General features: G+C 35.8%; 3 protein-coding genes and 1 pseudogene across 3 annotated transcripts in view; all 4 read right to left on the bottom strand.

The window, feature by feature from the left end:
* LOC126080416 (olfactory receptor 5M11-like) overlaps positions 1–5251 on the bottom strand; it is a 63273-nt gene extending 58022 nt beyond the window's left edge. The window contains 1 exon segment of the mRNA XM_049891637.1: positions 4656–5251. Within this exon segment, the coding sequence (XP_049747594.1) occupies positions 4656–5251 (596 nt within the window).
* A 6524-nt stretch (positions 5252–11775) lies between these two features.
* Positions 11776–12723, bottom strand: LOC126080740 (olfactory receptor 5M1-like). Its single transcript, XM_049891917.1, has one exon. The coding sequence runs from the start codon at positions 12721–12723 to the stop codon at positions 11776–11778; it is 948 nt and encodes a 315-aa protein (XP_049747874.1).
* Positions 12724–19169: 6446 nt separating this feature from the next.
* Positions 19170–20116, bottom strand: LOC126080741 (olfactory receptor 5M10-like; annotated as a pseudogene).
* Positions 20117–25117: 5001 nt separating this feature from the next.
* LOC126080415 (olfactory receptor 1020-like) lies at positions 25118–26056 on the bottom strand. The gene has a single exon (XM_049891636.1). It carries the CDS (start codon positions 26054–26056, stop codon positions 25118–25120), a length of 939 nt encoding a protein of 312 aa, XP_049747593.1.
* Positions 26057–26605: the final 549 nt, after the last annotated feature.

The raw sequence follows: 26605 nt of genomic DNA, 5'->3' as shown, positions 1-26605 counted from the left end.
TGGTGTATAATAAAGGTGACATCACACAGTGAAAAAACAAAAGATTGCTTAATAGTGAGAAGAAATTACTGTAAAATATAAGACAGTTGTATACAACATCAAAACATACCATAAAACTATATCCAGAATAATTCAAGGTATGCCTATAAAATATGGTCACAAAAAAATTAATAACACAATATAGGCAGGGATGGGAGAAATACAAAACAAAACCAAAAATCAGTATAATTTTTCCAAATAAGAATACAAATATTGGTCATATCAAGAATCACCAGAAATAGCTTGAAAGGTAATAATCAAATTGATGTGTACACTTTATTTGTTAAATATATATTTAAACTCTTCAATTATGTTCAAATGAAAAGAAAATCCTTCCCTAATGATTTCCAGTTAAGACAGCAATGTAGCAAATAATTTTAAATTGTATTTTTGAGCATTGACAAAAGTGCATTGAAATGATTACTCCCAAACATTACTAGTCAGATGCATGGTCTGTTAGAAGATTTCTGTAGAAAATTTTATTCACAGAAATATTTATCAAAAGCTTTAAGATGATCAAAGCATTTAATTAGCAATTCCACTTCTATCAATGTATCCTAAAGGAAGAACAAAAGATATGTACAATGGGACATGAGTCAATCATAAAAATAATAGGGTACATTGATAAGATGGAATAATGGTTTTCAAGGTAAAGCAACTGGCATAAAATGCACCCCAATGCTAAGAGAAGCTCTCTATTGGTAACCCCACCCCAAGTGCTGTCGAATCGATTCTCTATTGGTGGGAAATTAAAAGTAAATATTGCTTTTATTATTTATACCCTTCTGCATTTTTCTTATTTTTTCTCCATTTGGTGTGTGTTAATCTTATTATTGAAATGAAGAACAGTTTAGTTGTGAAATAATATGCCACAATGAAAATGATATTCACCAAAAATTTGTAATCTGCATAAATATACAAGCATTATGCTATCAAGAGAAAATCAGTGTTCAAACATGCATAAGGTATATGCTTTCAATTTTATTTTATAAATTACGATAACATACGTATACATAGAAATTTATTTAGAAGAAATATAACAAGACAAAATTCAAATAGGAATTAGTCATTGATTTAGGACATATTACTGAATAAATTTTACTTCTTCATATCTGTCTGTATCCTCTAGTTATTTGTATTGAACATGTATGCTTTTCTAATTTGGAAAATATGTTCAGAAAATGCAGTCTGAATAAAAAAATAAATTCAACGTATTTCAAAATTGCTTGTTTTTGCATTGAACAGTGTCTTAGTCATCTAGTGCTGCTATAACAGGAATACCACAAGTGGATGGCTTTAACAAAGAGAAATTTATTTTTTCACAGTCTAGTAGGTTACAAGTCCAAATTCAGGATGTCGGCTCCAGGGGAAGGCTTTCTTTCTGTTGGCTCTGGAGGAAGGCAGTTGTACTTAATCTTACCATGGTTGAGGAGCTTCTCAGGCACAGGGACCCTGGGTCCAAAGGATGTGCTATGCTCCTGATGCTGCTTTCTTGGTGGTATGAGGTCCCCAACTCTCTTCTTGCTTCTTTTTTGTTTTATCTCTTGAGAGATGAAAGGTAGTGCAGGCCACACCCCAGGGAAACTCACTTTACCTTGGATCAGGGACTTGACCTGAGTAAGGGTGGTGTTACAATCCCACCCTAATCCTCTCACCATAAAATTACAATCACAAAATGGAGGACAAGCACACAATACTGGGAATCATGGCCTAACCAAGTTGACATATATTTTGGGGTGGACACAATACAATCCATGACAAATGGTAAGGCAGTTCTACTTACTCTGCACACAAATTATCCTGTTAACTTGAAATGTGAGAGAAAATACACATCAGTTATTGCTAGGAGAAATATCACTTGCATCATAGTCACCAGGATTTCATCTATAGCAGTAACCTCATTGGTTCATAATCTCCAATATGCCAACCAGCATTTGCAGTGTATTGACGAGTTTGATAACCACAGCAGTGTGTATTAGGAAGAGAAGAGAATTTTGAATTAAGGGACTTTTTTGTGTGTGTGTGCTACTTTGTGGCTGAGTGACTTTGGGCAAGTCATTTAATCTTTCTGTGCCTAAGGCTCCAAATATAGTAAATGAAAATAATAAATCATTCATTCATTTCTGAGGATCAAAATAAGTAGCAATATAAAAATGAGCACTTAACTATAATTGTCACCTATAACTATTTTTGGAAACCCTGGTGGCATAGTGGTTAAGTGCTAAGGCTGCTAACCAAGGGGTCAGCAGTTCGAATCTGCCAGGTGCTCCTTGGAATCTCTATGGGGCAGTTCTACTCTATCCTATAGGTTTGCAATAAGTCAGAATCAACTTGACAGCACTGGGTTTGGTTTGGTTTTTATAACTATTTTTATTAATCTTAGTTTATATTCTACCCTATCTCTAAAGAGTTTCTAAGGTGGTTTTATTCAAAGATTTACACAAAGAAAAAATTAAATCATAATAGAAGTAAATAAATAGAATAAAGTGAGCAAAAGAGAGAGAGACTAAAAACAGATCAACTATTTGGGTTAAGAGAGTTGCCAGGACTGGATGCACACTTGGCTCCTAAAACCCATGGTGGTTCTCAAGAATAAAAAACAAAAGGAAGCCTACAGTTATTTAGGCAAAAGATAGAATATTTTACACACTGATTCTAAATATATATTTAAAGGGCTTATACATTTGAATGTCAGATCATTCTGGTTGTTAGAAATGAAAACACATCTCTTAGCTTAACAAAAAAGGAAGCATGTTAAATGAGAAGTGATGCCACACAGACTAAAGGATGCTGATCTTCAAAGAGCAATTGCACCACACCAGGAGCTCATACACCTTCAGGACCTTCTGTCACTCATTCCTAGGCTCTCTGCCTTATTGTTCTCTGCAGGTCAGCTTCTGCTTCCCCACTACCATAGCCAAAAACCAAACAAATATACAAACAAACAAATGGCTCTGAAATTAAACACTATGTTCTAACCCCCCAGAAATTGCCCTTTCTATTTTTCAGTTACTGTTTCTGAAAAAGAATTTTGATAGGCATAGTTTGTTCAATCAACTCAGACTAAAGAACAGGCCAAATGTTAAAAAACTACAAGTCATCTGGGAGACTTCCTCAAAAATAATTTGAACACTTTTCATTAAATAAGTAGCCGATTTTTCATGAACATTTCTTATTATGCTTAGTTAAAATTATAGAACACAATGTTACAATATAAAACATTTTGGACAATTTAATAAGAATTAAATATATAGGATTCAATACACAGCCATGGTGGACTAATAATGGATGTATGCATTAATATGAATAAATTGATTCTCTTCTTCTATAGCTTACCATACTATTGTTTTCCTCAACAAAAGTTTTGAGGACTACTGGACCAGCCTAGAAAATCACGAGTCAAAGACCGCTTTGTGAATGTAAGTAAACATTAGTTCTTTGCCTTTGCACAGCAAATCATTTTTATACTGTTTCATTCTTGGGTCTGCAAAAGACAAATGATAGACCTTATTAACTCTTAGTAAATCAGCCCTAAGTTATTACTACCACTCTGGCAAATTACCTGGAATGACATTGTACTACATTGATGACTGAATTGGATGCATGCTTTTGGAAACTTATAAGAGGCTGTTGACAGTCCATTTCAAAATTGGTAAGTATAACCAGTATTATAGTTTTTCAAGTTTCTTCATGATATTTTTTCTCAAGATGCCCATGACCTGGGTTTGGGAAAAACCTCCATAAATTTTAAACATATACCTGATGCATACATTTAAAATTCTCCAAGTAAATCCAATGATTAGTCAGCTTTAGAGCCAATGTTCTCTAGCACACATTGTAGTAGACATTATTTCATCTTTTTTTTTTTTTCTTTAAGAGTAAAACTAGTCATCCTGTCTCAAACTTCACTATGGGGCAATGGATCATACAGTTCAGAGATGGTAGATTTCCAGTAATTCCATAAGGGTAAGTTAGTTACAAAAAGTACCCCCAAGAAACAAAAAACATTATCACATAGAATTACTGAATACAAACCAATTCATTTTCAGAGAATCTCTGCCATAGAAAACATTTTTAGTTTAAACACTAAAGATTTTAGGAAGGAAATCTGTCTTAAAGGTGTTGATTTTGAAGAGAAATTAGCCAAAGTGATCACTGGGAGTTCATGATGATAAACAATTAATGACCATACAGTAGTAGATATACCCTTTGATTGGAGTCATTATGTTATCACAAGTACTTAGTGATTAGAAAAGAACAGACTCCTAAGCTGCAATTTTTTGGAAGATACTTCCCTGATCACTTGCTGCATGGCATGAATCACATCCTTGTTCCTTAGGCTATAGATCAATGGGTTCAGCATTGGGCTCAAAAAAGCATAAAAGACTGCAATTATTTTGGACTCTTCTACAGACTTCTCAGATGGAGGCCTTAAGTACATGCAGAAGAGGGTTCCATAAAATATGGAGACTGTTGCCAGGTGGGAACCACAAGTAGAGAAGGCTTTGTGCCTGCCTTCAGCAGAATGCATTCTCAAGATGGCCACAAAAATGAAAAGGTAGGACAGAAGAATGATGAAGACAGAGCTGGAGAGAGTAAACCCAGCAACAATAAACATTGCCATCTTTTTGACATAGGTGTCACAGCAAGCCAGCAGTATAAGAGGAGGATCTGCACAATAAAAATGATTGATTTCAAGGGAGCCACAGAAAGATAAGTGAAAAGTCAAAACTGCCTGAGAGAGTCCATTAAGGAAGCCATAAGTATAAGGGACTGTGACTAGACAGACACAAACGTTCTTGGACATCCTGGTAGTGTAATGGAGAGGACTACAAATGGCAACATAGCGATCCAATGCCATTGAAGCAAGGATGTAAAACTCAATGATCACCAGGGTAATGAAGAGAAGACACTGTGTGAAGCATCCAGCATAGGAGATGGTCTTTTGGTCTGAGAGGAAGTTGTATAGCATATTGGGAGTAATACTGGAGGAATAGCAAATATCTACAAGAGAGAGGTGGCCAAGGAAGAAATACATGGGAGTTTGAAGACGCGAATTGGTCCTGATCAGCAAAATCATGCACAGATTCCCCACCAGTGTGACTAGGTAGATCACCAGAAATACCCCAAACAGGACCTTCTCCAACACTGGGCTGTCTGTGAGTCCCAACAGAATGAATGTGGTCACTGTAGTGCAGTTTGGGGAGGACATTTTCTCATGTTTACGACATAGAAGCATCCTAGAATATAAAGGTTTCCATCTGGTTCTGATTCTGCACTTATTCCATTTATTTTATCATTCACTTATTTATTCTTTCATCCATGGGGCAATTATACTTATATTATGCTTATTATTTTCAACAAATACATAAGAATGTCTACATAAACAATTTGCAGAAGCTGTTTGACACCAACTAACTACAAATAATCTGTGTTATCTGTTCTTTGCCTCTCTTTCTCCCTCTACCTCAAATTCTCTGTCTCTCTGTCTCTCTCTGTCTCTGTCTCTCTCACACACACACACACAAACAATTGCATGTGTATTTATACTCACACATTTATATCTGTGTTCTAGGGAAGACTCTGTATTTGATACTTTTTCCAACTTCATTAGTTAAAAAAAAAAAATGCAGAAGGGAAAGAAAGTCCAATACGAAGCAGCAGATCATATCAATCATCCAATGAAATGCATCAACAAAGGAAGGAAGCTGAGTCTCTCTGGTCCCTCCAGTTCTGACGCACTACTGTTTCAGATACAAGATAGAAGATTAATGTTCATTGCAACATTATCCCTTAAAATCCATGGTCATCTGGTAAATTTCTTTTATAAATCATTGAATTGGTTAAATTTATCTCTCTACATATACCTAAGAAGGCATAGACTTAAGAATTCTCTTCTCTGTTTTATAAATTAAGCCACCCATTTATCTTTTACACTGCAAAGCTTGATTTCTTATCTTCTGGAATTTTAGTGAACAAATATTCAACCCTTGTAAACCACTTATTGTGGTAGAAGAAACAGGTGTTGAAAAAATAGATAATAACTTATAATGTACGTCATGTAGAAGTAAGAACAGTGATGCAGAAATGAACGTTGGAAAAAATATAATAAGGCATGCTTTCATAGAGCCATTCTGAGAAGAACTTCTAAGAAGATGGAATATTAACAGTAAATAAACCATGTAAGAATCTGGCGAAAAGTGTGGATTTTTTTAGTTCTTATTTATTGTGCCACTAACACATTCATGAAAATGTTTGTTTAGGGAAGCACAAGCCAAAACCAAACCAAAACTTTTACTGCCCAGTCGATTCCGCCTTATAGCGACCCTATAGGAAGGGCAGCACAAGTAATGTTTAAATGTGATCTTGGTTTTCCAGATCTGGCCAACCTCTTTTCATTCTTTGTAAAAATAAGGTATGTCTGTAATAACTACTCTTAAAGAATTTCACCCAAGGCCTTGTTCATTTGGTTCTCACATATACATCAGAACAGTTTGAATATAATAATTGATTTTAATATGAAATATAATATCACTAATAATTGAACAGAAAAGTCTAGTGAAATGAAGAAAATAATATTTTTCCAAGTGGATGGAATACTAATCGCCATGCAAAAGAACAAGATGCTTTTTTTTAGTGTAAAAATGTAGAAATGACCTACCTGTAAAGGCTAATTTATCATATTCCGTCAGAACAAGTTGGGAAGATTTATACAGCATTTCTAAGGCATATTCCCTAAGGCATTTTAAACATATTTCTAAACAAGCAATTAAAATACTCTTTGTTCCTCAAGGGCATAACCTTCATTTGATGATTTCTGGGTTTAGATACTCATTGGAAGCCAAAATCCCTATCTAAACATGTGTGTACCATGCTTGGTAAATGAGTGAGTGAGACCTTGAGCACAGAGAGTATAATTAACCACCACTCTAAATGAGATGGAGCTTGGTTGCTAATCAAAATGTGGGCAGTTCTAATCCAGCACTCACTCCTTGGAAACCCTATGAGACAGATCTACTCTGTCCTATATGGTCACTACGAGTCGGAATCCACTCAAGGGCGATGGATTTGTTTGTTGTTTGTTTGTTTGTTGTGGTTTTAATTTCAATAAGATATAAGAAGGAAACTATAAGTGGTAAGTTTTGTATTTTTAGCATAGTAAAGATGAAGGAATTCCCATCCCAAATTTTCAGTTTTCTCTGAAAACCCTGACATGAAGTCATCTAAAGAGAGTGAGGGATAGGGCTGTGAAGTCAGTGAGAGATTTGAGGTGAAGAAAAGTTTGAAATGGTCAGTGTGGAGAGCAGGAGAGTGGCACATCTGTCAGAAGGAAGTAGAGGTAGTGGTCAGTGCTGAGGGTAATTCTCAGAACGGGCATTATGGATTTATCCTGGAAACAATAGTTAATTTCATCAACATGCTAAGAATCAAAGCCAAGATTGAGAACTAGCATCGTTCATTAAATGTATGATTTCCAAAATTGAGAATTTTGAAGGAGGGTTGAAAGGAAAGAATATTTGAATATTGTTTGGCCCTGTATTTGTTGGAGAATAAAGAAAGCTAGATATGCTTTCGCCAGTCTGTATATTCCAGTATATAGATAAAAAAAAAATCCAGGTTAATACAAATAAGAGAATCATAATGTAGTCTGATTAAGACAGCAGAGAACACAAAACCCACTGCTCTCAAGTCGATTTTGACTCCTAGTGACCCTATAGGACAGGGTAGAACTGCCTCATAGTGTTTCCAAGGCTGTAAATCTTTAGGGAAACAGGCTGCCACGTCTTTCTCCCCCATAGCAGCTGATGAGTTCCGACAGTGTAGCTTTTGGTTAGCAGCCTAGTGCTTTAACCACTGCGCCACCAGGGCTCCTTTGAGACAGGAAAGGTGTCCTTAATTTTGAAAGACCTCCAAATGATGGGATACACTGAGTAATCAGTCAAAGGAATAAAGCTGTATATCAGTTTCAAAACGTAGATTGTCACCAAGTCATGACATTTAAGCACTAGCATATCATTTTTCTCAAACTGAGGTGGAAAGATCTTTCTTCATTTCAATCTATTTTATTCTGATTTCTTGCACAAATAAAAACAATAAAAATTTAAAATATCAAATATCACTGCTTAAGTATTTCTAAGGAATGAAAGAGGATTGTAGAGTTGGTATCCTTTATTGCCTGACTCCTTAATGTGGAAATCCCTAGTTTTGTGCAAAAATAAATACTTAAAGATTTGACTGTAAGCAGGATGGTTACCTTCAGTTTGAAGAAGCTTTGTCCTGAAATATTTATTTATTAATGTATTTCTTGATATAAATTAATATACAACAATCCTAATAAATCACCAGACTTACAAACTGACTTTTCCAACAAGAACAAGGACTGGATCAGTAGTAATGGAATGGGTGGCAAGAAAATAATTCCTTAGCTCTTTCAGATCTGGAGTGACAGGGTGTCCATACTTTTCAGTATCAGAACACATTATCAGAAACCTACATGTAAGGTGACCTTTCTTTATGTTGCTACATGTAAGATCAGAGGGCACAGGCTTTACCTGGTATATAATATTAACTCAAAGAAGAGTTTTATGCATTCTATCTTATTTTGGATTGACACAGTGGCTACATAACAACTATTGCGAGAATAGTACAGGACCGAGCAGTTCTTCATTCTGTTGTACGTAGGGCTGCTATGAGTCGGAACTGACTCGATGACACCTAATAACAACAACATCTTATTTTTGGTAAGAAGTTGTCAGAAAGTTATGATAAAATTATACATGAAGGTGTTGAATTCCTTCATTAATGTCAATTTGCTTTGTTGTCATAATCAATTGATGTATACCAGCTAGAGGGACATCTAATGACTTTAGTTATACAAGTGTCCCAGTGGTCAGAGTATTGTATGTATCCTACTGGCCCAGTAGATTTTTCACTTGTGTTTTGTGATTATTCAATTGGTCTTTTTTTAAGTTTAAAGTTGAAACAATTCCAATATTGTACTTGAAGTCCTATCCTGTGTAGTAAATTTATACAGATTATTCAGGAAAAAAAAATAAAAGTGTTATTCACAGATAACACAATAGTTTACATCGAATTTCATTTGAAAATATACACAAAAAAAGAAATTAAGATTATATTTGGGAAGGTCACACAATTACAAGTTCAATACACAAAAATTATTATACAACTACATAAAAGGAACATTACACAATTGGGAAATAAACTTAAAAGTATAATTTACATAACATCAAAAACATAAACTACTTACAAATCAACATAATATAAAAATGTGAAAAAGCTAGATACTAAAGCCATGAAACCCGGTAGAGAAATATTAAAAAACATATAAATAATAGAGACATATGTCTCACTTATGGATTGAGATAGTATTGTTAAGATATCCAAAAGAAAAAAAAAAAAACCCATTGCCATCGAGTTAATTCCAACTCATAGTGACCCTATAAGACAGAGAAGAACTGCCCCGTAGGGTTTCCAAGGAGCAGCTGTTGGATTCAAACTCTGGACCTTTCAGTTAGCAGCCGAACACTTAGCCACTGAGCCACCAGGGCTCTGTTAAGATGTCAGTTCTTCCTAAATTGGTTTATAGTTTCAATGCCATTGCATTAAAATTTTCAGTAATATTTTTTCATTGTTATACAAATTGGCAATCTTGTTCTAAGATAGACAGATTGACACACATACGGACAGACAGACAAAAACCAGGACTTCCTCCTGAGTCGCCTCTGGGAAATTAAGGTGGTAGTAATATAACATGGATTAACTAAAAAGAACATGCCAATTTATGTTCTATCCTATCTCTAAAGGGTTTCTGAGGTAGGTTTCATCCAAAGACTTGCACAATGAAAAAATTAAATAATAAATAGAAGCAAACACAATTTTAAAAAAGACAGAGACTACAAAAACCCAAACCAAACCAAACCCAGTGCCGTCAAGTCAATTCTGACTCATAGTGACCCTAAAGGTCAACTATTTGGGTTCAAGAGTTGCTAAGATTGGATGTAAATGTGGCTCCTGAAAGCCATGGTGGTTTTCAGGAGCAGAAAAGAAAAGGAAACATTCAATTATTTAGGTAATACGTTTAGGTAAAAAACAGTGTTTTTTGCACAGATTCTAAACACTTTTTTAAAATGAGATTTAAATTTGGTGGCAAAGCAATCTGGTTGGTAGAAAAGGAAGCACAACTCTTTGGTTAAGAAAAAGGGAAACTCAATGCACGATAAGGGAACTCCCACAGACTAACTGATGCTGGTCCTCAAAAAGGAAGTGCCACCAGGAGCTCTGTGAGCATCAGGACCCTCTGTCAGGCATTTCTAGCCTTTTGTGTTTCATTGTTGTCTCTCTGCAGAGCAGCTTCTTTTGCTATCCCACTACCACAGCCAAAACACAAACCAATATACAAATTGACAAATGGCGTTGAAATCTAAGTATTATATTCTATTCATCCAGAAATTACCCCCTCTATTTTTCAATTGCTATTTCTGAAAGAGGATTTTCATAGGCACAGCCTTGGGCAATCAACTGAGATTAAAAATGGAGCCTAATTTTTAAAAAACTGCCAGTCACCTGAGAGATTTTCTGGAAAATAATTTAAATGTGTCACAGTAAAAATACAGTGGTTGGTTACTAGGAACATGTTTTATAGTCATGACAGTTAAAATCAGACTACAAAATATTAAAATACAATGTATTTAAGATAATAAGGGTTATATTTATAAATGGTTCAGGATGTACTTATTTATTTGACTAATAATGTATACAGTAATATGTGTGTGATATATATTTCTTTATATAGACTTCCTTATTATCACTTTCCTCAGGAGAAGTTTTCAGAACTACCAGACCACCCTTATCTAGAAAACCATGCTTTATGAACCAAAATAAACATTATGTCTTCACACCCAGAGAGATACATACAAACCAATGAGATTTTATAACTTCTCCATGCATTCTTGGTTCTGCAGAAGCCGATTAGTAGGCCCTATTGACTCTCTGTACATTAGCCTGAAGTGAGACCTACTGCCTTGAAAAAACACCAGGAATGCCCTTATACAATACTGATGATGAATTGGGTCTATGTTCCTGGAAGCATACAAAATGTTGACAGGTAAAATTGAGGATGCTAATCAGTATTATGGTGCTTCTTATGTTTATGCATAACAGTTTCTCAGCGTGGGTTTGGGGAAAACCCACAGAAAGTTTAAACCTCTGAATGACACATGTATTTAAAAATTTTCAAAAGATATCACAGTGATTAGTTAGGATCCAGAGTCAAGATTCTATAGTACACATTGCAATAGAAATTACTTTGTAATCTTTTATTAAAGGAGTGTAAAACTAGTCACCCTATTCAGAACTTCACTATAGCTTTGTGGACCATATTATTCACAGAAGACAAATTTCTAGTGTTCTCATCAGGATCATTTACTAATGAAATTTGTCCCCAGGTAAGTAACCACATTGATTTTTATATGGAATTTTTGGACTCCAACCAATTCATTTCCAGAAGATATCTGCCAAAGAAAATATCCTTAGTCTAAATATTAAAATTTCTACTAAGACACTCTGTCCTGAAGGTGTTAATTTTGAGAAGGAACTAGCTAAAGTGATCACTGACAGTTCATGATTATAAATTATGATCACTGAATAGTAGGTATATCTTTTGATAGGAGTCATTGTGTTATCCAAGGAATTTAGTGACTGTAAATGAACAGACTCTTAAACTGCAATTTTATGAAAGAGATTTCCCCTGATCACTTGCTGCATGGCATGAATCACATCCTTGTTCCTTAGGCTGTAGATCAATGGGTTCAGCATTGGGCTCAAAAAAGTATAAAAGACTGCAATTATTTTGGACTCCTCTATGGACTTCTCAGACGGGGGCCTTAAGTACATGCAGAAGGGGGTTCCATAAAATATTGCGACCGTTGCCAGGCGGGAAGCACAAGTAGAGAAGGCTTTGTGCTTGCCTTCAGCAGAACGCATCCTCAAGATGGCTGCAAAAATGAAAAGGTAGGACAGGAGAATAATGAAGAGAGAGCTGAAGAGAGTAAAGCCAGCAACAATAAACATTGCCATCTTTTTGGCATAGATGTCAGAGCAAGCCAGCATTATGAGAGGAGGATCCGCACAATAAAAATGATTGATTTCAAGGGAGCCACAGAAAGATAAGTGAAAAGTCAAAACTGCCTGAGAGAGTCCATTAAGGAAGCCATAAACATAAGGGACTGTGACTAGACATATACAAATGTTCTTGGACATCCTGGTAGTGTAATGGAGAGGACTACAAATGGCAACATAGCGATCCAATGCCATTGCAGCAAGGATGTAAAGCTCAGTGATCACCAGGGTAATGAAGAGAAGACACTGTGTGAAGCATCCAGCATAGGAGATGGTCTTTTGGTCTGAGAGGAAGTTGTACAGCATATTGGGAGTAATATTGGAGGAATAGCAAATATCTACAAGAGAGAGGTGGCCAAGGAAGAAATACATGGGAGTTTGGAGACGTGAATTGGTCCTGATCAGCAAAATCATGAACAGATTCCCCACCAGTGTGACTAGGTAGATCACCAGAAATACCCCAAACAGGATCTTCTCCAACACTGGGTTGTCTGTGAGTCCCAACAGAATGAATGCGGTCACTGTAGTGCAGTTTGGGGAGGACATTTTCTCATCCTTTACAGCATAAAGGCATTCTGGAATATAAAGGTTTCCATCTGATTCTGATTCTGCACTTATTCCATTCCATTTATTTTATCATTCACTTATTTATTCTTTCATCCGTGGGGCAATTATACTTAGATTATGCTTATTATTTTCAACAAATACATAAGAATGTCTACATAAACAATTTGCAGAAACTATTTGACACCAACTAACTCAAATAATCTGTGTTATCTGTTCTTTGCCTCTCTTTCTCCCTCTACCTCAAATTCTCTGTCTCTCTGTCTCTTTCTGTCTCTCTCGCTCACACACATACACACAAATACTTGCATGTGTATGTATACTCACACATTTATATCTGTTTTTAGAGAAAATTCTATATTGGGTACTTTTTCCAACTTCATTAGTTAAAAAAAAAAATGCAGAGAGGAATGAAAGTCCAATACAAAGGAGCAGATCATACCAATCATCCAATGAAATGCATCAACAAAGGAAGGAAGCTGAGTCTCTCTGGTCCCTCCAGCTCTGATACACTACTGTTTCAGATACAAGACAGAAGATAAATTCCAGTACAACATTTTTCTCTTAAAACCCATGGTCGTCTGGTAAAATTTCATTCAGAAAACACTGAATTAGTAAAATTTATCTCTCTACATATAGCTAAGAAGGCATAGACTTACAAATTTTCTGTTTTGTAAATTCAGCCACCCATTTATCTTTTACACTGCAAAGCTTGATTTCTTATCTTCTGGAATTTTAGTGAAGAAATTTTCTACCCTTGTAAGGCACGTATTGTGGTAGAAGATGCAGATATTCAACAAATAGACAATAACTTACAATGTATGTCATGTAGAAATAAGAATAGTGATGCAGAAATGAACTTCAGCAGAAATATAATAAGGTATGCTTTCAGATAGTCATTCTGAGAAGAAGTTCTGAGAAGGTGGTATATTACCAGTAAGTAAACCATGTAAGAATCTGGGGAAAAGTGTGGATTTTTTTGGTTCTCATTTATTGTGCCACTAACTCATTCATGAAAATGTTTGTTTAGGGAAGCACAAGTAATGTTTAAAAGTGGTCTTGGTTTTCCAGATCTAGCCAACCTCTTTTCATTCTTTGTAAAAATAAGGTATGTCTGTAATAATTACTCTTAAAGAACTGCACCTAAGGCCTTGATCATTTGGTTCTCACATACACATCAGAACAGTTTGACTATAATAATTGATTTTAATATGAAATATACTATTATTAATATATAAATAGAAAAATCAAGTAAAATGAAGAAAATAATATTTTTCCACATGGATAGAACATTAAACTCCATGCAAAACAACAAGATGCATTTTTTTTTTAGTGCAAAAATGTAGAAATGACCTACCTGTTAAAGCTAATTGATCATATTCTGTCAGAACAAGTTGGGAAGATTTATACAGCATTTCTGAAGCATATTCCCTAAGTCATTTTAAACATATTTCTAAACAAGCAATTAAAATACTCTTTGTTCCTCAAGGGCATAACCTTCATTTGATGATTTCTGGGTTTAGATACTCATTGGAGGCCAAAATCCCTATCTAAACATGTGTGTACCATGTTTGGTAAATGAGTGAGTGAGACCTTGAGCACAGAGAGTATAATTAACCACCACTTTAAATGAGATGGAGCTTGGTTGCTAACCAAATTGTGGGCAGTTCTAATCTACCAGCCACTCCTTGGAAACCCTATGAGACAGTTCTACTCTGTCCTATATGGTCACTATGAGTCGGAATCCACTCAAGGGCAATGGATTTGTTTGTTGGGGTTTTGATTTCAATAAGATATAAGAAGGAAACTACAAGTAGATAAGTTTTGTATTTTTAGGATAGTAAAAATGAAAGAATTCCCATCCCAAATATTCAATTTTCTCTGGAAACCCTGACATGAAATCATCTAAAGAGAGTGAGGGGTAGGGCTGTGAAGTCAGTGAGAGATTTAAGGTGAAGAAAAGTTTGACATGGTCAGTGTGGAGAGCAGGAGAGTGGCACATCTGTCAGAAGGAAGTAGAGGTAGTGGTCAGTGCTGAGGGTAATTCTCAGGATGCACATTATGGATTTATCCTGGAAACAATAGTTAATTTCATCAACATGCTAAGAATCAAAGCCAAGATTGAGAACTAGCATCATTCATTAAATGTATGATTTCCAAAACTGAGAATTTTCAAGGAGAGTTGAAAGGAAAGACTATTTGAATATTGTTTGGCCCTCTATTTGTTGGAGAATAAAGAAAGCTAGATATGCTTTCGCTGGTCTGTATATTCCAGTATATAGATAGTTCCAGGTTAACACAAATAACAAAATCAAAATGTAGTCTGATTAAGACAGCAGAGAACACAAAACCCACTGCTCTCAAGTCGATTTTGACTCCTAGTGACCCTATAGGACAGGGTAGAACTGCCTCATAGTGTTTCCAAGGCTGTAAATCTTTAGGGAAACAGGCTGCCACGTCTTTCTCCCCCATAGCAGCTGATGAGTTCCGACAGTGTAGCTTTTGGTTAGCAGCCTAGTGCTTTAACCACTGCGCCACCAGGGCTCCTTTGAGACAGGAAAGGTGTCCCTAATTTTGAAAGACCTCCAAATGATGGGATACACTGAGTAATCAGTCAAAGGCATAAAGCTGTATATCAGTTTCAAAATGTAGATTGTCACCAAGTCATGACATTTAAGCACTAGCATATCATTTTTCTCAAATTGAGGTGGAAAGGTCTTTCTTCATTTCAATCTATTTTATTCTGATTTCTTGCACAAATAAAAACAATAAAAATTTAAAATATCAAATATCACTGCTTAAATATTTCTAAGGAATGAAAGAGGATTGTAGAGTTGGTATGCTTTATTGCCTGACTCCTTAATGTGGAAATCCGTAGTTTTGTGTAAAAATAAATACTTAAAGATTTGACTGTAAGCAGGATGGTTACCTTCAGTTTGAAGAAGCTTTGTCCTGAAATATTTATTTATTAATGTATTTCTTGATATAAATTAATATACAACAATCCTAATAAATCACCAGACTTACAAACTGACTTTTCCAACAAGAACAAGGACTGGATCAGTAGTAATGGAATGGGTGGCAAGAAAATAATTCCTTAGCTCTTTCAGATCTGGAGTGACAGGGTGTCCATACTTTTCAGTATCAGAACACATTATCAGAAACCTACATGTAAGGTGACCTTTCTTTATGTTGCCACATGTAAGATCAGAGGGCACAGGCTTTACCTGGTATATAATATTAACTCAAAGAAGAGTTTTATGCATTCTATCTTATTTTGGATTGACACAGTGGCTACATAACAACTATTGCGAGAATAGTACAGGACCGAGCAGTTCTTCATTCTGTTGTACGTAGGGCTGCTATGAGTCGGAACTGACTCGATGACACCTAATAACAACAACATCTTATTTTTGGTAAGAAGTTGTCAGAAAGTTATGATAAAATTATACATGAAGGTGTTGAATTCCTTCATTAATGTCAATTTGCTTTGTTGTCATAATCAATTGATGTATACCAGCTAGAGGGACATCTAATGACTTTAGTTATACAAGTGTCCCAGTGGTCAGAGTATTGTATGTATCCTACTGGCCCAGTAGATTTTTCACTTGTGTTTTGTGATTATTCAATTGGTCTTTTTTTAAGTTTAAAGTTGAAACAATTCCAATATTGTACTTAAAGTCCTATCCTGTGTAGTAAAGTTATACACATTATTCAGGAAAAAAATGAAAGTGTTATTCACAGATTACACAATAGTTTACATCGAATTTCATTTGAAAATATACACAAAAAAAGAAATTAAGATTATATTTGGGAAGGTCACACAATTACAAGTTCAATACACAAAAATTATTATACAACTACATAAAAGGAACATTACACAATTGGGAAATAAACTTAAAAGTATAATTTACATAACATCAAAAACATAAACTACTTACAAATCAATATAATATAAAAATGTGCAAAAGCTAGATACTAAAGCCATGAAACCCAGTAGAGAAATATTAAAAAACATATAAATAATAGAGACACATGTCTTACTTATGGATTGAGATAGTATTGTTAAGATATCCAAAAGAAAAAAAAAAAAACCCATTGCCATCGAGTTGATTCCAACTCATAGTGACCCTATAAGACAGAGAAGAACTGCCCCGTAGGGTTTCCAAGGAGCAGCTGTTGGATTCAAACTCTGGACCTTTCAGTTAGCAGCCGAACACTTAGCCACTGAGCCACCAGGGCTCTGTTAAGATGTCAGTTCTTCCTAAATTGGTTTATAGTTTCAATGCCATTGCATTAAAATTTTCAGTAATATTTTTTCATTGTTATACAAATTGGCAATCTTGTTCTAAGATACACAGATAGACACACATACGGACAGACAGACAAAAACCAGGACTTCCTTCTGAGTCGCCTCCGGGAAATTAAGGTGGTAGTAAAAAAAATTTTTTTTTTAGTTAATATAACATGGATTAACTAAAAAGAACATGCCAATTTATGTTCTATCCTATCTCTAAAGGGTTTCTGAGGTAGGTTTCATCCAAAGACTTGCACAATGAAAAAATTAAATAATAAATAGAAGCAAACACAATTTTAAAAAAGACAGAGACTACAAAAACCCAAACCAAACCAAACCCAGTGCCGTCAAGTCAATTCTGACTCATAGTGACCCTAAAGGTCAACTATTTGGGTTCAAGAGTTGCCAAGATTGGATGTAAATGTGGCTCCTGAAAGCCATGGTGGTTTTCAGGAGCAGAAAAGAAAAGGAAACATTCAATTATTTAGGTAATACGTTTAGGTAAAAAACAGTGTTTTTTGCACAGATTCTAAACACTTTTTTTAAATGAGATTTAAATTTGGTGGCAAAGCAATCTGGTTGGTAGAAATGGAAGCACAACTCTTTGGTTTAGAAAAAGGGAAACAACGTACGATAAGGGAACTCCCACAGACTAACTGATGCTGGTCCTCAAAAAGGAAGTGCCACCAGGAGCTCTGTGAGCATCAGGACCCTCTGCCAGGCATTTCTAGCCTTTTGTCTTTCATTGTTGTCTCTCTGCAGAGCAGCTTCTTTTGCTATCCCACTACCACAGCCAAAGCACAAACCAATATACAAATTGACAAATGGCGTTGAAATCTAAGTATTATATTCTATTCATCCAGAAATTGCCCTCTCTATTTTTCAATTGCTATTTCTGAAGGAGGATTTTCATAGGCACAGCCTTGGGCAATCAACTGAGATTAAAAATGGAGCCTAATTTTCCAAAAACTGCAGGTCAACTGAGAGATTTTCTGGAAAATAATTTAAATGTGTCACAGTAAAAATACAGTGGTTGGTTACTAGGAACATGTTTTATAGTCATGACAGTTAAAATCAGACTACAAAATATTAAAATACAATGTATTTAAGATAATAAGGGTTATATTTATAAATGGTTCAGGATGTACTTATTTATTTGACTAATAATGTATTCAATAATATGTGTGTGATATATATTTCTTTATATAGACTTCCTTATTACCACTTTCCTCAGGAGAAGTTTTCAGAACTACCAGACCACCCTTATCTATAAAACCATGCTTTATGAACCAAAATACATTATGTCTTCACACCCAGAGAGATACATACAAACCAATGAGATTTTATAACTTCTCCGTGCATTCTTGGTTCTGCAGAAGCCGGTTAGTAGGCCCTATTGACTCTCTGTACATTAGCCCGAAGTCAGACCTACTGCCTTGAAAAAACACCAGGAATGCCCTTATACTATACTGATGATGAATTGGGTCTATGTTCCTGGAAGCGTACAAAATGTTGACAGGTAAAATTGAGGATGATAATCAGTATTGTGGTGCTTTTATGTTTATCCAAAACATAGTTTCTCAATGTGGGTTTGGGGAAAACCCACAGAAAGTTTAAACCTCTGAATGATGCATACATTTAAAATTTTTCAAAAGTTATCACAGCGATTAGTTAGGATCCAGAGTCAAGATTCTATAGTACACATTGCAATAGAAATTACTTCGTAATCTTTTATTAAAGGAGTGTAAAACTAGTCACCCTATTCAGAACTTCACTATAGCTTTGTGGACCATATTATTCACAGAAGACAAATTTCTAGTGTTCTCATCAGGATCATTTACTAATGAAATTTGTCCCCAGGTAAGTAACCACATTGATTTTTATATGGAATTTTTGGACCCCAACCAATTCATTTCCAGAAGATATCTGCCAAAGAAAATATCCTTAGTCTAAATATTAAAATTTCTATTAAGCCACTCTGTCCTGAAGGTGTTAATTTTGAGAAGGAACTAGCTAAAGTGATCACTGACAGTTCATGATTATAAATTATGATCACTGAATAGTAGGTATATCTTTTGATAGGAGTCATTGTGTTATCCAAGGAATTTAGTGACTGTAAATGAACAGACTCTTAAACTGCAATTTTATGAAAGAGATTTCCCCTGATCACTTGCTGCATGGCATGAATCACATCCTTGTTCCTTAGGCTGTAGATCAATGGGTTCAGCATTGGGCTCAAAAAAGTATAAAAGACTGCAATTATTTTGGACTCCTCTATGGACTTCTCAGACGGGGGCCTTAAGTACATGCAGAAGGGGGTTCCATAAAATATTGCGACCGTTGCCAGGCGGGAAGCACAAGTAGAGAAGGCTTTGTGCCTGCCTTCAGCAGAATGCATCCTCAAGATGGCCGCAAAAATGAAAAGGTAGGACAGAAGAATGACGAAGAGAGAGCTGAAGAGAGTAAACCCAGCAATTATAAACATTGCCATCTTTTTGGCATAGATGTCAGAGCAAGCCAGCGTTATAAGAGGAGGATCTGCACAATAAAGTGATTGATTTCGAGGGAGCCACAGAAAGATAAGTGAAAAGTCAAAACTGCCTGAGAGAGTCCATTTAGGAAGCCATAAACATAAGGGACTGTGACTAGAGAGATACAAACGTTCTTGGACATTCTGGTAGTGTAATGGAGAGGACTACAAATGGCAACATAGCGATCCAATGCCACTGAAGCAAGGATGTAAAGCTCAGTGATCACCAGGGTAATGAAGAGAAGACACTGTGTGAAGCATCCAGCATAGGAGATGGTCTTTCGGTCTGAGAGGAAGTTGTACAGCATATTGGGGGTAATATTAGAGGAGTAGCAAATGTCTACAAAAGAGAGGTGGCCAAGGAAGAAATACATGGGAGTCTGGAGACAGGAATTGGTCCTGATCAGCAAGATCATGCACAGGTTCACCATGAGTGTGACTAGGTAGATCACCAGAAACACCCCAAACAGGATCTTCTGCAATATGGGGTTGTCTGTGAGTCCTACAAGAATGAATTCAGTCACTGTAGTACAGTTTGGGGAGAACATTTTCTCATCTTTTGCAACCTGAAAGTGTAAGGAATGAGAGGGTTTCCATCTGATCCTAATTCTGCACTTATTCCAACCACATTATCATTCACTCATTGATCCATTCTTTCATGGTCAACTTCTCTTCATTTTTCAACAATCATAACAGAATATCTACATGAACTATTTTCACCCTGTATCCCTGTGTTATCTATCTCACTGCCTCTTTCGACATGTACCTCAAATATTCTCTCTCTCTCATATACACACCAAATATTTGTGTGCATACACATATATACCTGTCTTTATGAGGAACTCTGCATTTGGTATTTCCTTTCAAACATCATGAGGAAAAGAAAATTGCCAAAGAGGGATAAAAATCAGATATGAAAAGCAGTTGATCATTTGCATCATTGAAATGAACAAATGAAGGAAGTTGTATCTCTCTTGAATTCCTCCGGGTCTGATATCCTAGTATTTTCTGTACAAAATAGAAGGTAAATATTCAGTACAGCATTTTCACTTGAAACCCATAGATCTCCAGCCTCATTTCATTTAAGGTTGTTGTATTGGTGATATTTATCTCTTGATACAGGATTAAGAAAGTACAAAATCAAGAATTGTCCTCTCTTCATTGTAAATTCAGCCCTTCACACTGCAAAGCTTGATTTTTTTTTTTCTTTTTGTTTTAGGTTCTGGAGTAACAGCAGTACACAAATTAACAAATCCCCCACCTTAGTGCAGCATACATTACAGTAGAGGAGGCAGATATTAAACAAATAAACAAATGTATGTATAACCTAATAGCAGGTAGAAGCAAGCAGTGTGAAGAAAAATGAAGGTGGGTAAAAGCACAATGAGGAATGACATAAGGTAGCTATTCAGAAAATGTGAAATTTGAACAATAAGCTGTTCAAGAATCTGAGAAGATTATTCATTATTTTGGTTCCCATCTTTTTTGTGCACTAACTTGCTCGTGGAAATGTTCAAGGAAGCACAGATAATGTTCAAATGTGTTCCTAGCATCCATATCTATCCATTCTCACTCTTTCTATGTTCTTCGTAAAAAATAAGATGTGGCTGTAATAATTACTCTTCAAGAATTACGCTTTCAGGTCGTTGTTTATTTACATACATCAGAACAACTCTGCATAAAATAACTAAAAGTAACTTTTATTAATACATGAATAGAAAATAATTATTTATAATAATAATGAAAATAATATTTCTCTTCCCCATTGGTGGAACACTGATCACCATGCATAAGAAGAAGATATATTTTTAGTGGATGAATGTAGAAAATAACCTACCTGCAAAGGTGACTTACTACATTTTGTCAGAAAAAAAAGGGAAGATTTATAATACATCTCTTCAGTGTTGTCCCTAAAGCATTTATTTTTTAATAATTCAAAATAACCAATTAAAATACCCTCTGTTCCTCAAGGGCATGACCATAATTTGATATTTTGAAGAGCTAGATTTTCCTTAGAGGCCAAAATCTCTACCTAACATTTGTGTACCTTGCTTGGTACCAGAATATGTGAGATTCTTCTTCTTTTTTTTTTTTTTTAATTGTGCTTTAAGTGAAAGTTTACAAATCAAGGCAGTCTCTCAAAGAAAAACTTATACACACCTCGTTATGTTCTCCTAGCTGCTGTACCCCTAATGAGACAACACACTCATCCTCTTCACTCTGTATTCCCTGTGTCTATTCACCCAGCTCCTGTCCCCCTCTACCTTCTCATCTTCCCACCAGACAAGAGCTGCCAACATAGCCTCATGAATCTACTTGTGCCAAGAAGCTCAATCTAATACATGAGATTCTTAATGCAGATAAATTAGCCACCACTTTCAATAAGACAGAAGAAGGAAAATATGGGTAGAGAAGTTTTATGTTTTTAGTATAGAAGAGTTGAGGGAATTCCCATCAGAAGACTTCAGTTTTCTGTTTTATTTCCTATAAACACCAAGGTGAGCTCATCTAATGAGACTGAGCAGTAGAAAAGTAGGGCTGGCAAGAGATTCGAGGAGATAAGAGACTGAAAATAGTGTAGGGAACAGAAGGACTTTTTTTGAGGATGAACATTATAAATTTAGGAGCCCTGGTGGCACAGTGATTAAGCTTTTGGCTGCTAACCAAAAGGTCAGCAGTTTGAATTCACCAGTCGCTCCTTGGAAACCCTATGGGGCAGTTCTGCTTTGTCATACAGAGTTGGCTATGTGTCAATATCCACTCTACGGCAATGGGTTTATTATAGATATATACTAGAACCAATTTGCCCTACTGAGTTACCATCATCAACATGCCAGGGTAAAGCCAGATCTGAGAACCAAGATTATTCATGAAATTGATGATTTAGTAGGAAGACTGAAAGTAGAATTAAAAAAAAAAAAAAAAAAAACTTCTGAATATTGTTGGAGTTACATGTATTACAGAATTAAAAAACTAGAGATGCTTTCCACTGGTCTGTCTCTTCCATTACACTGATCTTTCAGGTCAATAAAATTAAATGAAATAAAGTGTAGCCTAACCAAACACTCATATGTAACTACCACATACATTCTAACTGGCTTCTGCCTTCTAGTTTATTAAAAGATATTAGAATAAATGGGTAGTCTGAACCTTAGTCAGGCAAAAAGTAGAGAATTGAACAATGCTAACAGTTGGACTCATGACCATTTCATTGTGTGGAAGGTAATCTAATACTAATTGTTTCAATAGAATATTGACTAGCATTGCAATCAAGGGTGCTGATAATACTGGACATATTTATATTTTTCTATCAGCTGAATTCTATACACATAATTGGCAGTGCTGCGAATAAGTTTGAAAAGGGGAACTCATAAATTATATCATATGTGATAGCGTCTAATCTATCATCTAACCTAAGTATTAATAAAGTTAATACTAGTGATAACATTTTTATTAAGGTCACAACAGTGTAAAGATTTGCAGTCTATCTATGAGTTTGTAAATGGGAAGAGAAGTGGGCAGACAAGGAACTGAATTTTCCTATGTAAATGTACAATGAACTGAAGTAGCTATTGGAGAGTAAGATCTCTTCTTGTAATGTCTGACCACATCGTCAACACACGACATATACACATGCGTACATGCAGATGCACATATACGCATACACACACACACAATGGACGTTCGAGCCATGTCAGGCAATAACAGTCTTTCCTAAAAAAAGAAGCAGCTTTTTCCTACAATGCAATCATTCTGGAGAGAGAGAGAGAGACCTGGTGGCATCAAGTCCTAATCTCAGACCTAAATTGGTTTGAATTCAATTTTGTCCTTCTGATGAAAAATCCTTGAATATGTTGAAATCACATTTATTTTGTTTATAATGAAAGATATTAGATAATAAAATATCATGTTTGTTAATCTGTTTAATTTCCAAAAAAGAGAACAGTTGCTTTAAAAATAAAACATTATCTGACAGATCACACAATCATCTGAGAACTTTTTTCCATTTCTAAGATTAGCTTTTTGAACTTGTCCTTGTTGAACACTTCCAGCTCCAGCTACTGCAGCAGCAATTTCTCTTTCATCACACTTTGCCTTTGGTTGGTATTATTCTTTCTTGATTTTAGAACATGTATTGATCAACTGCTGTAAAGTCATATGAATATAAAGTTCTTTCCAAGGAACTCTCATTCTATGTGGGGAAACCTTACACTGTATTGTGGTAATTTGTTTCTGTGACTAAGAGCTTGTTTGGGGTTGTAATATCTACAGAGTCACAGTAGTGGGAGTGTGTAACTGCCTGTTTTAGGAAGAGTGAGAGAAGGTCTGGGGAATCTTAGAGGAGATAGCACGTGTATTGTGTTTTGAAGGATGAGGGCTTCGCAAGAAAAAGAATGATGAGATGGACCAAAATCACTGGATAAGCAATAAAGGAGGGTGAGAAAATTATGTTTTTAATATGCAATGTCTGAAAAATAGAATGAAGGAAGACAGTATTATAAAATTTAGGTTCATCCAAAACCATAGGCTGTAACTGAAAGCAAAATTATTCCTTAAAGCATTAAAGTGGCTATTTTTCTATTTGGACTACAGTCAGTTTTCATTTACAAGGATACATACAAGAATCACAATTAGTTTATTTTATCCAATACCAGTCAGGTCAAAACAGTATAGGTTCACATGTCAGTGGTCACCATCTGTAAATAAAATCAAGTCCTTTGGGGGAGATAGCTCTGCCATGAAAACACCAGTCCTATCAACTCAAGGCCCAATCAAATTGCAGATAGTAAAATACATACACATGTTTATGAAGACATTTGGGAAATGATATTCATCTTCTCTAGTGCTTCAAGCTTACACAGGTTAACATGCAAATGCCAGACAACGTGAAACTTTATCTCCAGAAATTATGAAAAATACTTTTTCTAAACCCCAGAACACTCCATTCTATATGCCTTTGATTTTCTTTCTCTATTTCCCTCTTAGATTTAGGCAATAGTTTGTTCACATTATTCCCTAAGCAGTCTAGATTACTTTCCCAGGTTAGAAGCACTTAACTTCAGCACCCCATCAGGATTTAGTTTTGAAATTTGTCTCTGGTTCACTAGGGACAAAAGACAGCCTTGCAACCGAGTCGCAGTACTCTTGTTACATTCTGACTCAGCTTGCTCCTTATCACCTCCCCTCTAACAGGTCTACCACCATCCAATCAAGATGCCATGCTATCAGACAGGGAAGAAGATTGAAATCAGTCCTTTGTTCACTCAGTCTCTCTCGCTCTCTCTCCCATCTATTTCTATACTGGGATTTATAACTATGAACAGGGAAATGATATATGATATTTGGTTATTTTCTGAAGTTTAGGTACTCTGGAATGAGTGAAATTTGTAAAAGTGACCATATTCCCCAGCATATCTGGGACATTTGGTCCAGCTCCATTACCAGAATAAAGCTTCATGACAGAATAAAGGTTTGAGCCAGGGTCGATGGAGGTGGGTTTGATTATCTCTAAGTTCCATTTTTAAATCTAGAATCCCAGTTTTATGATTCTAAAAACACATGTAAAAAGAGTTTGTTTTAAACACTTTACCGAAGGAAGATTTGACCTCTTTGTTTCTCAGACTATAGATGAGAGGATTTAACATGGGGATGATCACTGTATAAAACACAGACACCACGTTGTCTTGGTCCATTGAGTAGCTGGAGCTGGGGTGCAGATACATGAAGAGGATTGTCCCAAAGAAGATGGTGACTGCTATCAAATGGGAAGCACAGGTGGAGAAGGCTTTGCACCTTCCCTCAGCAGACTGGATCCTCAAGATGGCCACCAGGATGTAGAGATAAGAAATGAGGATAGTCAGGAGGCAACTCAGTTCATTAAAACTGGCAAAAGCAAAAATGACAACCTCGTTGATGTGTGTGTCAGAACAAGAGAGTTTAAGGAGTGGCAGAATGTCACAGAAAAAGTGGTTGATGGCATTTGAGCCACAGAAAGACAGCTGGAAGGTGAAGCCAGTATGAATGGAAGCATTTATAAAGCCTGCAAGATACGTAAATAACACCAATAGGATGTTGAGATGCGGGGACATGGTGACTGTGTAAAGTAGAGGCTCGCAAATGGCCACATAACGGTCATAGGCCATCACAGCCAACAGGAAGCCCTCAATGCCAGCAAAGGAACCAAAAAAGAAGAATTGAGTGGCACATCCATTAAATGAAATGACTGGGTTCTCCACCCAGAAGTTCACCAGCATATTAGGGGCAATGACAGAAGAGTAGCAGAAATCAACAAGGGACAAGTTACTGAGGAAGAAATACATTGGAGTGTGGAAACGAGAGTCAGTTTTGATTAACAGGATCATGCCGAGATTTCCAAGAACAGTGGTCACATAGATAAGTAGGAACACCACAAAAAGAAGACATTGTAGCTCTGGATGATCCCTGAATCCCAGGAGAACAAATTCAGTCACGGTTGTATGGTTGGTCATACTTTTTTCTCAGATTGGAGGGTTCTTTTGCTGGGATAAGAAAGAAATCAAGAAAACAAATAGTGCAAAAATACCAGGAAAATCAAGTAGTTCATTTCCTGCCTTAAACAAGGATACTTTTAAGATCACATCTATGATGTTCTGAGGACATGAGTATTAAACATATTTGTTTTCTTATTGAAGAGGAAAAGAGTCCCTAAGTACACTCCATAGTCGTAGTTTACTGTGTTTAAATAGGATTATATGCATACATACCTGTGTGGGGGTGGGGGTTCTAACACCTGTGTTCCTGCTGCCTTTCTCTCCTCATCTTAGCCTGAATGATATAATTTGATTTCAAAAATAACCCTTCCACTTTATTGTTTAAAATTCCTCATTGTCAACTTTTTTTAAAAGTTGACAATTCACCCCCTTTAAAAAGGACTTTGATAATCTGACCTTTATTTGTTCATATTCCACCCTACCTCCCAACTTTCCTCTCTTTCTTCTCCCCTCCCCTACTCTACCTTCACCTCCACACTCCTCATCTCATCCTCTTTTCTTCACTCT

Source organism: Elephas maximus, chromosome 7, assembly GCF_024166365.1.
Source record: "Elephas maximus indicus isolate mEleMax1 chromosome 7, mEleMax1 primary haplotype, whole genome shotgun sequence".
Classification (NCBI taxonomy): Eukaryota; Metazoa; Chordata; class Mammalia; order Proboscidea; family Elephantidae; genus Elephas; species Elephas maximus.
This window is presented reverse-complemented; position numbering and strand designations above follow the sequence as displayed.